The sequence below is a fragment of the Podarcis melisellensis genome (assembly GCF_964234715.1).
Source record: "Podarcis melisellensis genome assembly, chromosome: 3".
Classification (NCBI taxonomy): Eukaryota; Metazoa; Chordata; class Lepidosauria; order Squamata; family Lacertidae; genus Podarcis; species Podarcis melisellensis.
Genome location: NC_138530.1, coordinates 40,048,501 through 40,062,583, shown reverse-complemented (window position 1 = coordinate 40,062,583; position 14,083 = coordinate 40,048,501). Strand labels below are relative to the sequence as shown.

The 14,083-nt window shown below is 38.7% G+C and overlaps 1 protein-coding gene across 9 annotated transcripts in view; it reads left to right on the top strand.

Moving 5' to 3' along the window:
- Positions 1–14,083, top strand: part of BIRC6 (baculoviral IAP repeat containing 6) — a 140,963-nt gene that overhangs the window by 22,822 nt on the left and 104,058 nt on the right. For all 9 annotated transcript variants that reach the window (XM_081905331.1, XM_081905329.1, XM_081905327.1 and 6 more), the window contains exons 11-21: positions 2,809–2,958; positions 3,651–3,876; positions 5,329–5,489; positions 6,901–7,032; positions 8,538–8,669; positions 8,896–9,074; positions 11,038–11,168; positions 11,799–11,960; positions 12,046–12,177; positions 12,397–12,494; positions 12,951–13,098. In XM_081905331.1, coding sequence (XP_081761457.1) covers positions 2,809–2,958; positions 3,651–3,876; positions 5,329–5,489; positions 6,901–7,032; positions 8,538–8,669; positions 8,896–9,074; positions 11,038–11,168; positions 11,799–11,960; positions 12,046–12,177; positions 12,397–12,494; positions 12,951–13,098 — 1,651 coding nt within the window. The remainder of the gene's footprint in view (positions 1–2,808; positions 2,959–3,650; positions 3,877–5,328; positions 5,490–6,900; positions 7,033–8,537; positions 8,670–8,895; positions 9,075–11,037; positions 11,169–11,798; positions 11,961–12,045; positions 12,178–12,396; positions 12,495–12,950; positions 13,099–14,083) is intronic.

Below are 14,083 nucleotides of genomic sequence, written 5' to 3'. Positions count from 1 at the left end.
GAGGAATATTTTGCAACATGAAATGGGAAAACACTGACAAGAACCCACTAATGATTTCTTCTTAGTGTTGGCAAATAGAATGTTGAAGGTACAACAGAGATAAGACAGCATTGCATGGTCCTTTGAATTTGTAGGGTTTTTTTTAAAATAAGCAGAATACTGTTAGTCTATAAAACTACATTTCTGCCAGTTGTATTATGTGTGCAACCCTAAACTTAATCTAAGAGGCTCTTGTCCCTTTATAGTATTTCAAAGCTTATGTATATTTGCTATCCTGATTTTTCTGGTAAGCTGCAGAGCTGTGAAGCAGGAAATAGATGCTTGGTGATTTGTTCTCCATTTTTGGCTGAAATTCTGACTTGTAACAGAGACTTCACAATTCCCTGCCCCTCCCCAAAGTTCTTAAATTTCCACCCAATTGATTAATTGCTTTATTGTTTATTTTATAGTAACATTTTGAATGTATACAGAGATTGCTAATGCTTTTCTAATGTGCTTGCTTTTCGCAAATCAACCCCACTTGAAATATACCTTTCTTAAGGGGGGGGGTGTTTGTGTGTGTGTTTGTGTTTGTATGTGTAAATGCTGCAGAACAATGACGAATTTCTTTTAACTGATACCAGTTGCTTCCAGTTTAATAATCAGAATACTTGATTATGCCAGACTTTAGAGTCAAAGCAACTGTTGTGAGGTTGACAGTTTAGGGAGTTGGTACATCACCAGCTTTGAAAGGATCCTGAGCAAGGGAAATAGTAAAATCCCTTGCGTTAGCCTTTAAAAAGGAAGAATATTGTGTTCTAATGTGTTGTTTCCATTCCCCCTGCCTCACTGAGGACATCTGCCAAGGGTATTATAAGAGCAAAAATAGGAACTTCTTCATTAAAAATCATATGGGAAGGAACTGAATAGAAGTATTGATGCCACTTCATTAAACATTATAGATTTATGTACTATGCCATTCTAGTAACTTCATCTCAAGGAGGATACCACAGAGCAGAGAGAAGTAAACAAGTGAATGAAGTTTCAATCCCTTTATTATGGGGAATGGCTTATCGCCATAAACAGAACTTTAACTGAGTTGTTCTGTCTAGCTGTGAAGGTTATTCTGATAAGTAGTTCATAATAGCACGAGTGAGGTAGGTGTTCAGTATGACAAAAGTTTCATTTTCATTTTTTCATCACCAGTATTTTAAGAACCCTGGTGTTTGTGTTCCCTTTATTGCTCAACAGCTGCTAGAAATACCTTGCTTGCTGTATTTTACCACAGATCTATTTAGTTAAGAACTCTGTGGCCAACCAGATGACTTGGGGCCAAGGTGGAGAACCAGGTATGCAACAAAGGAAGTATCTTTGCAGCTGTGACTTGAAGTTAAGCCACAGCTGAAAAGATCCATGCTGAAAGCAGGGCTTGCAGTGGGTACTAAATTTGCATTCAGCACAGCTGCAAACCCTGGAAACTTCTTAGTGGGGCTGATGATCTCAGTGGGGCTTGCACTTGGCACTGAATTTACATTTAGTCAGTGTTTGAAACTCCCATTGTTCTAGGTGTATTTTGTGACAGGGAATTTCATTAGTGCGAACAGTTTCTGAGCTCTGGGCGCAGTACTGCGCCTAAGATTTCAAATTAAAACTGCAGAGTGAAAGGAAAGGAGGACCTTTTTCTGCCTCCCCACTTCCAGCTACTCTCTGAAGACTGGAGAAGAGACCCTCTTAAGAATATCAGGGGGTGGGCAAGGGAACGACTGGACCATGTGAAAAATGAACATAATATTTTAGCTGCAGCTCATTCATTTTCAGCTTTGTATTCTTGTTATAAAAAAGTGCCTAGACATTCCGTTGTTGTGCCCATAACCTAGGTTTAAGGTGCCATTTAGCTCCTAGCTTTCATATCTCAGTTTCTAATACTAAAATTAAGGGCTGACGGCCACCTTGCTTTATGACAGAGGAACAGTCAAGGATCCATTCAAAGCAACTTGACCTGCTTCACACTTGAAGTCATATAATGTCAGGTGTGGGGTAGGTGAGCATGACTGTGGTGAAGCAGCCTTGCAGGCCAAATTAAGATACCTAATGGGCTAAATTAGACCTGTGGGTCATACATTCCTGATCTCTGTCTTATGGAAGTGTAGCAGCAGGGCAAGTAATGGTATCTTTTCCCTGTTTGACTGCAGTTTCTGGTAAGTGGAAGTATATCTTCTCTGAACTCAGAGGATCTATGCTTGAGAAACTTGTTTTTTCCTTTTTGTATTTGTCAATACTTGGAAATTCAGTCAAAGCAATTTGAAAAACCAGCAACTCAGAGATTCTGTTTAGCTACCGTGACTAATACTGGTTGAAAACTCCACCATCCATGAATTTACCTAATTCTTAAAAAGTCACTGAAGCTAATGGCTATCAGTACTTTTTTCATAACAGTGCGACTGGATCACTGTGTTGTTCTAGGTGACTGCTAAAAACTAGTCTGTTTCAAAAAGCATTTTGTTCTCTCTTTGCTGGTTTATCTTTGGTGTCTTCCTTTCAATGCTGTTTTCATTTTTGCTTTGGAAGCTGGACTTTCGTGTTAACATTTGTGATTTGTCAGTATTGGTGATTTTAATGGGAATTTGATTTTGTTTGTGTTGCGAATTTTAAGCTGCCTTGTATGTCTTCTAAAATTAGGCCAGGGGTGTCTAAAAATAAAATGTTAAGTGCAATATGCAGATACATTTAGAAAAGAATTTTAATGTTATTAGTGAGTTTGCGGTTGAGAACAGTGTTATGCTAAATAAATGTATCTTAACTTGTGTTTTAATTGACAACTGTTCTCAGGTGGAGAACTTCATTTCCTCCAGATTGGAGGGACTTGTGATGATGTTGATGAAGCTGATATACTTGTGGATGCATCTCTCTCTAAAGTGGCAGAGCAGTTAACAGAAGGCACAAAACCTTTATCTAATCCTTCCAGTCCAGGCATTACAGGTAAGCCATTTTGAGACATTGTTGTTGTTGTTGTTGTTGTTGTTGTTTACCAACAAGCAGTATATACATTTTGTGAAATAAGTATTTAGTAAGGGGTTTTATTTGAAGCATGCTTTAACGGTGCATTTTGCAAATGTTAACCATCAAACTAAATTCACTTCTGCATTGTGTACACAAACACATTCTTGAAGTCTGTCTAAATTAAGCTATATTGTGTGATTATTTTGTAGAACTGTGCTATCAAGTCAGATTTTTTTTTTAACAAGGGTGGTATCCATTGGAGATTCCATCAGTGGAATGAGGAGGGAGCCAATTTTTTGCATCTGCCTCTCCCTGAATAGCCCAAATCTGCTCTGGGGCATCCTCCAGTCTTCTGATACAGATTTCGGAGGGCACAGGGCACTGAAGGGTTGAAAATTAACAACCTGAAAAAACATTCTGGGTGGTATCTAATGATGACTCTCCTCTGATAAAAGAGAGGGAGGATAAAAGATAATCCTAAATGCAAAGGTATCGGTATTCTTAAAAGCCATTAACAACATCCTATGATTGGATGAAATTGGTATCTTTCTGGTTTTTTAGCTGTTCTAAAGAGTTAAAGTTAAAATGCTGTGTTTCTGATCCTTGTGTTAACTATTAACTGAATAGTCATTTCGTATTTTGAGTCTCCTGTACCTTTCTCATATAAACAGGAGTTGATCTTCTGGTGGACCAGCCATTTTCCCTTGAAACATTAACATCTTTAGTAGAGCTGACCCGCTTTGAGACTTTGACACCCCGATTTTCTGCCACTGTTCCTCCATGTTGGGTAGAGGTTCAGCAGGAACAGCAGCAAAGGCGGCACCCGCAACACTTGCACCAGCAGCATCATGGAGATGCAGCTCAGCATACTCGGACTTGGAAATTACAAACAGATAGGTAAAATAAGTGATGGTATAAACCATGCCTGTACCAAAGGATTTTCTCATTGAACATTGGATCTCCCTGATGCAGAGGCCATATGTGATGAGGAAAGGATCCTAAGCATGAGGCAGGCTTCCAGTTAAATCACTCGGGAAACCCTTCACTTTTTTTTTTTTCACTTATCAAACCTTTATTAGGCATTATGCGAATAAAACTATAAAAGAGAAAATAGCATATAAAGGCCTTGAAATATATATATAAAAGGGCAGCAGTTGGCTACATACATATATATATATATATATATATATATATATATAGAGTCAATGGTTTTCTTTGTTAACCTGCTCCTTGGAGGACTACTACCAAAAACTCGGCTACCCCCGCCGTTACCCTTTGGTCAACGTCGGATAGGTAGAGTCCCACACATTCACCTTGCTGGGGTTCCAGACCACCCGAGAGAGGGGACAGCACGCGTTGACGGAGCGTACTGTACAATGGGCAATGAAAGAGAATATGCTCTACAGTGTCCAGGACATTCATAGAACATCTGCAGAATCTCTTGTTTCTAGGAATGTTTTGATATCTTCCCCTGACAAATGCTGAGGGAAAAACATTCAAACGGGCCAGCATAAAAGCCCTACGTTGGGCTGGGATTATTAATTTAGTGACGTAATTGGCTCTGCTATCTAAGATATTTAAATCATAGAATATGGGGGAGCAAATTTTGTTTACAGCTGCCATAATATTTTGTCTCTCGACATCCTTTAGTCTAGTTAGGATATTATGGAAAATGTATTGCTCATTAGAATTGTACAGGGGCTCCAGCTCGATGCCTAAAGATTCAATCTTTTTTTCGAGGTGCTGATACCATCTTGATTTATAGGAGTCATTGAGCAAATCAGCGAGCAGACTTGATGGAGGGCAGCGAAAATGGCAGCGTAACCAGTACTTTATTGAGGTGGACCATGCCCAATATTCCATTGTGTGTATGCCTATTTCTGCACACATTGTTTCATATTTGATCATAGCTGGGAGTCCAAGAATACGTCTCAGAAAGCTGGAGTGAATCTTTTTTAAATCACTGTTACATGCTTGGACCCATAGCGGGATTCCATAGAATATCTGGGATTGCACTTTTGTTTGAAATATCTGATTGGCCACAGGAAAAAAATGATTACCTTTCTGATAGTAAACCCTTCATTTCAGATGTGGAATGTACCTTCAATTGTTGCTTTAGCTAGTCTCTTCAAATATGGTTCATATTGTAAACGTCAGTCATATGTTGTAAGCTGCTTTGGGCACAATATTGTGGAAAAGCAGCATGCAGTTAAGCAGATGCTCTTATAAGCCCAAACATTCATTGCTTCTGTAGAGCAGTAATATGTACAAAAGCAAAATAGAGCTGTTTATTATTCTCTTATTATGTGCACATTTAATTCCTGATTTTCCTCCCTTCTCCCTTTGTAGCAACAGCTGGGATGAACATGTTTTTGAATTGGTCTTGCCAAAAGCCTGTATGGTTGGACATGTGAACTTCAAATTTGTTTTGAATTCAAACATCACAAACATTCCACAGATTCAAGTGACTTTATTGAAAAACAAAGCTCCAGGCTTGGGGAAAGTCAGTGGTAAGCCAAGAGTGGATTAATTTATTAATACTTAGGGATTTAAAGGTAGCACTGCTAAACGATGATTCAGCTGCCAAAGCACTTTTGAGTGGTATCCAATGAAGCAGTTTCGTTAATTCAAAGATTCTGGCTGTTCAGTGAAACATCCCCCCTCCTCTGTTTGTGCACTCCATTCACCCTCCCCAGATATTCTTTGGAGGGTTGGGGAAGCCCCCCCCCCCAATAACAAATTTAAGGGGCCCACAGAGAAAGGAGTGGGAGGGAATTTTATATTTCACAGCCAGAAGTCCTTATGGTAACAGAACTACCCTTTGTTCCTCCTGTGCACATAAGATGGTCTCAGGTGGTTTTAAGTTCCTGCTTGACTCAAGCTGTTGCTGAAGCCAGTTCTTGTTACCGTTGCTGATTTATCAACTGCTTGAGTCAGGCATAAACTTAAAATGACCTATGGCCACCTTTACATGCAAGAGAAATTCCTTTCAGGTAGGACGACGGTCCCTTCTCCTGTTAAAATCAGTCATTATGTTTAAAGAAAGGTTCAGTTGCTGATCGTCATACATTGATTCCATTGATGGAACAAAACTTAATAGTAAGCAACCTTAGTGGGCACCAGTGTCCACCACACTGGCAATAGAGTATACATCTCTTTTACCTTGTCAGGGGAGTGGGGAAAATGATGATACAGTATTATGTGCTGCTCTGAATATATTTCTCTTATTTGACATAAGTTGGGGTTTTTTTTTTTTAAAAAAAAAAGCTTCTGGCTTTTTACCTTAATGCCATGATGCAAAAGGTTACAGTAGTGTGATTATTTATCTCTTGTCAGGTTAAGCCTTCAAAATAATTCCTCCCTGCAAGCCAGACATCCCTTATATTACCGTAAAGGCAACATAGATAAATTTGTTAGTACCATTTTCTTACTGCTGGAAGTCATTTGCACACTTATGTATTTCCTGGATAACCTCTGAAGAATTCTAAAGAGAGAAATGGCTACACATACGTTAACTGTTAAGAGTCTTAAGTTGGTATAGTCTCACTTAGAAGTATCTGCGAGTGAATGGACAATAACTGAAGGCAGCAGTAGTGGGGAACGTTGCCTGAATATATATTAGAACCTAAATTTTAGTGGTAGTGCTGAAAGGATTCAACACGTTTTCTCCATCAGTGCAGAGAGCAGCTATCTAAAGGTTTAATATTGATTTTGAAACAGTTGATTCTGCCTAGGAATTAGAAGGCCTCTAACAATGAATATATTTCAAAATACAGTTGCCTCTTGGTATAGTTGTTATGAAGTTGGTGTTAAATTGTATTCCAAAAGAGATTCAAAGTAGAATCAATAAACAGGAATGTTAAGGCTTTAAGCAAAACTATAGTTGTGAGTCCCGTTTTTAAAATGTCTTTGATTCTTCAGAAGCAGCTGTAGATAGACAGATAGCTTTCCCTCTGTCACCAGCTCATAATATTGAAATTGAAAGGAATGGAAAACAAGGACTGGATGATTTGAATGAAGAAATGCAGAATATGGATGTGGAGGAGACACAATGTAAGTTACATACAGTGCCCATTTTAAATGTATTTGCCATGTACAGGTTGGGTGAATGTATTCTGTAAGTTTTAGAGTCAATTCTCATTAATTGGAACTTGTAAAATGCTGACACTACTCTGTACATTTGTTGGCTTTTTGTCTCCCTTTGTTGATGTATCAGAGTAACCCATTTGTTAGACAAATACTATTAATAACCAGAAGGAACAGCACAGGAAAAGAACAGAAAACATCATAATCCTTACAGATAATCAAAAGTATCCCTAAAAAGAAACATAATATCTAAAACACAACACATCTAAAAATAATGACAGCATTAAGGAAAAACAATGTCGAGAGACTAAAGTAATACAAATGTAAAAGCAGATAGCAAAAATAGTGCATTAAAAGACCAACAGCAGAAAAGTATTAACATAATAAATAAATCTCCAAGGCCTGTTACAGTTCCTGTGAAAAGCTTTGGATGTATAATTACATCCCTCCCTACAGACCCTAGAGTCAAGGCCCCTTCCCTGTGGAGAGTTGACCTATACACATGGATATCTGGGCAAGGACTACATGGAGCAAGTCAACATAAGGGGAATAGTGCTGATAGATGTGGCTCAACTCATTGTTCTTGTGTTGATGTACATGGGAACCAAAAACACCTGTATAAGTGTGTTGAAAGCAAGTAGATGGGAGAGGTTTCTAAAATATCTCAGGTTTCAAAGTCCAGGGTAAAGATAAATATATAAGAAAATATAAAGAATTTTAGTTTTCAATTGTCGATCAGATGTTCTGAAATTCAGCTGAAGTCAGTCCCTTCCTCATTTCAACTTCCTATTTTGTACACTTTTCATTCTATTGAATATAACCTGTTTTTAACTGATTTTAATATTGTATTTTAAATTGTTGTAACCCAAGCTAGGAACTCATGGTGAAGGATAGATAAGAAATATGATGATGATGACAATGATGACTATATTAATAATTGATATACACCTGGGATTTTGAGACTGTAATGCACTACAGGAAAACACAGTGGCCTGGTTCAGTGACTATGGTTTTCTATTATGAGAGCATGCTGCAGCAAAGCTTAGGCTTATGCATTTCACCACCCTCTCTCTTCCATGCACAAGGGGAGGAGATTGAAAGCTGAATATGTAATATATACTGCCAGCCCCATTATATCTGAATCAAAAACTATAGTTTATTGTAAACTGTGGTTTGTTAATAAATCAGAATATCGAACCCTGATTTTATTCTTATTTGTTTTAATTAACTACAGGTAGAATGCATAACAGTACCATGAGTTCTACTGCAAAGAGTTTAAAGTTCTATGTTTCTTCTTGTGCATGAGTCCAAGGCTTACACCAGTGCATTCTGTAATTGGAAATCATAGTTCCTCATTATGTCTGAACCAGGTTATTATTTAGCTAATAATTAAGTGTCATTAATCTTTTTGAACAAGTTGTGTATTCTTTTGAACAGACGGCTTATTTTTGAACTTTTTTTTCCCCCAAAAGGCCCCCGACTATGTCCCTTTTTAGAGGATCATAAAGAAGATATTTTGTGTGGTCCTGTATGGTTGGCTACTGGTCTTGATCTATCAGGGCATGCTGGAATGTTAACACTAACAAGTCCAAAGCTTGTTAAAGGTAATTTTTTTGCTGGAATATTTTGGAATGAAACTGAAAAATGTGAGTTTTCTGGAAATTAACAGATAATCCCCAGTAACCCTTAGAATCGAAGACTAATTGTCTCTTCATTTCTGGGGAAAACCTTTAACAAAGTGTTAATTGGTACCTGCTAGGAAAATATACGTGTAAAATAAGTCTTAAAGCGTTTGTTGATTATGCTTATAGTCTATTTGTCTTATTCTAGGTATGGCAGGTGGAAAATACCGTTCTTTTTTAATTCATGTGAAAGCAGTGAATGACAGAGGAACAGAAGAGATCTGCAATGGTGGAATCTGGCCTGTTGTAAGGATACCATCTCTAAAACCTCAGAATAGCAAGGGTCATTCACTTGCCTCACTTCTGGCAAAAGTTGCAGCAGGCAAGGTATTTAAATAACATATAGAGAAAGCATGGTCAAAAAACTGCTGCTGCTGCTCAACCAGCCAGTTGCTGAAAGCCCATCTGTTAGAACTGAAGCATCAACTGTGTAATTTATATTTATGCTAGCATAGAGGTGGTAAGAGTAAAATGTGGAACCTTTAGAATTCTGTAGGTGGGTAGAATCCACATATGGAATTCAGAAAATGTGTGTTGTTTTGTTCAATATTCCCCTGGATGGGGGAGTAAGGTGCCGTTGTGGTCTAAACTACTGAGCCTCTTGAGCTTCGGAAGGTCAGCTGTTCAAATCTGCCCAACGGAGTGAGCTCCCGTTGCTCTATCCCAACTTCTACCAGCCTAGCAGTTTGAAAGAACGCCAGTGCAAGTAGATAAATGGGTACCGGTGTAGCGGTAAGGTAAACTGCATTTCCGTGCGCTCTGGTTTCCCTCACAGTGTTCCGTAGCGCCAGAAGTGGTTTAGTCATGCTGGAAAGCTTTCTGTGGACAAACACTGGTTCCCTTGGCCTGAAGCGAGATGAGCGCCACACCCCATAGTCACCTTTGACTGGACTTTACCATCGGGGGATCCTTTACCTTACCACCCACCCACCACCCACTTCACATACTGTTATTTATCTGCAAACAAAAAAGAATCAACAGTATTTGCAGATTTGATACTATTGGCTATGATTGTAGTTCATGTAGCCAAACTTAACAATTCATGGAATAATAATAATAATAATAATAATAATAATAATAATAATAATAATAATATAATTATAATTTATTTTTACCCCGCCCATCTGACTGGATCTCCCCATGTGCTTGGAGAGAAATGTGGGTTGTTTTGAAGGAAGTTTATGGAACCCTCACTCTGACCCGCCAATTCATTCCTGCCTTCGTTTGAATCAGACATTAGAGAGTGCCTAATTCCTTTGCAGGCAAGGTTCAAGAGGAGAGATGCTAGTGGTAGGAGGGATGTGACAGCTACCTCTGCACAGTAGGCTCCATTCTAACCAGTGATTTTTATATATAGGTCTCCCCCCATTTATGCAGGGATTACAGTCTGGGCCCCTGTGCACATCAGTGAAATCATTTAAAGTAGAAATCTGTCATGCTATCTTCAATCCATACTAAAAATATTGTATCCCAAAATATCCACAACGATAATTAATGTTCTGGGGCAGGCAGGAGGCTGGAGGACGTGTGGGAAAGCGGCTGCACATCAGCTGTTAGGTGGGGAGGCTGAGCAATGTAAATAAAGCCCTGCTGCACCTCCCGTCTCTTCGGGCTTCCTCTGACGTCACTGACATCTTTTTTGGGTTCCTGGGAGGGTCTCCTCACAAGCTACAAGGACTCTGCAACTCTCCCCTGCCATTTCTGGGTTTGAATTTCCTGGTGCTACACATATACACGGTTGCACGAGAGTCAGTCACGCATATGTGGGAGCGCACCCGTACACACAAACGCCTTTCTATCTTTCATCCATGCAAGAGGCATTATCACAATTGAAGCAGAAGTTCTAGCCAGACAAATGCATTCAACCAGGGCCATTGAGGAATGTGGTGATGGTGGGGGCATGGGTGGTAAGAATCCCAAGGACCCCAAGCCTGAGGTTCCTTATCTGTGGTGTATGATGACTTCGGTAAATATTATTTTATATTTTTTAAAACCTCTCCCTCGGTATAGCTGTTAAAAGGAAGCTGCAAACTAAATAAATAGACACAGATCTGAACTTACTTGATTTCTGGCATTAGAACTTTATACTTCCATTCTGTCAAGAAAATAATTGCATTGTTTTTAAAAATGGCCATTTTAATGTTTGTAAAGCATGTGATTTTGGTTTTAATAACTGCCATTGTTTTTATATGAACTTCCCAATTAGGAGTAGGGGAAAAATGATTGTGAGCATGTGGAATATTACTTTTGAAATGTCTGTGGTTCTTTTATATATTTTTAAAAATTATAGGACAAGTCTTCTAATAAAACAGAAGTCAGCAATTCATCACGGAAATCTGACAACCTCCGTGGGTGCGACTTGCTTCAAGAAGTTTCTGTAACAATTAGAAGATTTAAAAAAACATCTGTTTCAAAGGAAAGGTGAGTTTGATATTTAGGGATTCAACCTTTTTATACAGTGATATGTGTTAAAAATTCTTTTTCAAAAGAATTCTGTTAATTTTTCTCATTTTTATGCTGATTCAAATAAGAATTCACAAAACTGTAAGTCCAAACTGCATTCTGTAAAAGCAGAGAAGCTTTTCAGTCATATGTTGTATTGTTTCAGTGCAAGTGTGCATTGGAATGGCTTGTTAGAAAAATAAAATGTTTCAGAAAATGGGCCTTTGCCACTTCTGTCACTGTTAGTGCACAGACCTGGGTTCTTGCTCCTCTCCCTGCCATATGGACTATACATAGCCACCAGGACATCTGGCCGTAGCTGCCTTATGCTAATGTAGTCAGGGCAACTCTACAGTAGCTCTTAGAGTAACTTTTTTTTTGTTTTCCTAAAGCAGTTGTGCTTTGTAAATTCAAGAGGTAAACATCTAGGCTTCTGTAAGGGGAGCTAAAGAGAAGGAAACAAAAACAAAATAAAACCCTGTGTGTTTTCGTTTCCTTAGGCTTAGGGAATGGACCTGAGCATTGTAATCTTAAAATAATGACGCTTAATGTCAGCAACTTTCACTTCAGTGGTTTACATCTGTGGCTTGTCTTTCTCTCCCTCCACAGAGTTCAGCGGTGTGCTATGTTGCAGTTTTCAGAATTCCATGAAAGACTTCTGAACACCCTCTGCAAAAAGGCGGAAGATGGAGTTGTGACGGAGCATGCTCAAAGTCTTGTGTTAGATATCTTATGTTGGCTGGCAGGAGTTCAGTCTAATGGACCGGGCAGGTAGAATAATTTCACTTTTGTCTAAGGAAACATTTTAAATTGTAAGTGTTTTGGTTTAAAGTTTGTTTTGCTTTGTTTTTTTCAGTTCAAAAGAAGCAAATGAGAGCTTACTGTCTAAAGCAAGGATGTGTCTCTTTGATATAGTGCGTGTGTGCTTCTTTGAAGCAGGTCGAAGCATAGCACACAAATGTGCACGTTTTCTAGCTCTTTGCATAAGGTTGGTAATATGACTTTTGTTTGCATACTTTCTCTATATTAATGATTCTAATTATGCCCCTTAATAGAACTGGAAAGTAGAATTTTCTTTGGTTCTCTACAGAGCCTCTCCTCCCCTGAGAAACACATTTATGCAATAACATCCATAGAATATTTGCCAGCAAGCAGTATGTGCTCTGTATTAAAGCAAAATAATAAAATGAAATTTATATTTTTGTAGCAATGGGAAATTTGAGCCAAGTCAACAAGGATTTGGCTCGATCCTTCTGAAGGCTTTGCTTGGCAATATATCTTATTTACCTGCAGCTGCAACTGGAGGTGAGCTTCATTTATTATTTTTGTGCATGCATACTTTGTCATTTTTTGGGGTTAAGTTTTTGCCTGGTGGGCTTAGTTTCTGGATCTAATTCCATGTTTTATTCCCCCTCTTTAATAAGCTGCCAGTTCATGCAGGCAATAACATCAACTTTAGCACTGTGTTCCAGGCTTCTTGTCTGTATGCAGCATCTGTATGCTAATTTAGGCTCCAATTATTAAGTAGTTAAAACCTAACTATACACTCATGATTTGTTATGACCTCATGGAATGCTCTCTGAAGACAAACATCAAATATTTGCAAGCTAAAGAAAACCTTATATAACAGAGAATATTTTATTTGCTAACCTAATCATTGGTCATTTTTCCGTAAACATATGTTTAAACACAGTTTTGGTTGTGAAGATGGAGATGATGATTAGTTACTAAACTTGATTGTTGGTGGGTTTCTCCTTCTAGGATCTGTCTATTGGTATTTTGTATTGTTGAACTATGTAAAGGATGAAGACTTAGCTGGCTGCAGTACAGCTTGTGCATCCCTGCTAACTGCAGTGTCCAGACAGTTACAGGACCGGTTAACACCCATGGAAGCGTTACTGCAGACAAGGTAGCTGAAAGTATCTGTACACCAAGCACGTTTTGAAAAAATGAACATGTTAATAGCTCTTGTTTTATTTTTCATTGCTCTATTTTCAGTGTGTGTGTAAATGTGCTTGTCTTTGTGCTATTTTTGTTCTTCCTACTTCAGTAACAGGAGTGTGGATTTTCCCTTTGTCAGGATCAGGGCTATATTCTACAATTCTATGATTCTATGAACAAGCCTTTTCACTAATCCATAGCACAAAAATATCAACAAAAGGCATTAGTATATATATGTGTTAAATTGATCACAGTAGCAGCTTTTAAAGTAAGGGTGACATCTTAGCATTGTATCAGCCCTCCTGCCACATCCCTCCCAATCTTCTGCGAGCCAGTGTGGTGTAGTGGTTAAGAGCAGTAGACTTGTAATCTGGGGAACCGGGTTCGCGTCTCCACTCCTCCACATGCAGCTGCTGCGTGACCTTGGGCTAGTCACACTTCTTTGAAGTCTCTCCACCTCACAGAGTGTTTGTTGTGGGGGAGGAAGGGAAAGGAGAATGTTAGCCGCTTTGAGACTCCTTCGGGTAGTGATAAAGTGGGAAATCAAATCCAAACTCTTCTTTTTCTTTGGAGATTTTGGGTGGTATGTAGGAAACAACAGAGCGAGGAGAGGAAGGCAATTAATAGCATACATTCTTCTGCTAACTTGCCTTAAGTTGTGTTTTCTAGGCATCTTCATCAGTAGCGTTTGCAGTTTGGTTCACAGAGTAGGTGGAATGGGGCAGAGAGAGCAATGGAACCAGGAAACAGAATCAGATATTCTCTAAACTTATCAGCACATGGTTTCAGTTGGGAACAATCTAAGGGGTTAATACAGTAGGTGCTAATATGTAATAATCTCTTTGGGGTGCTTCATGAGAAGCAATTCAGAAATGAAATAAAAAAAATATTAATAACAGCAGCAACATAATCAAGAGAGGTGTTGCCTCCTCTTGGGCAAAATTAACAAGAAT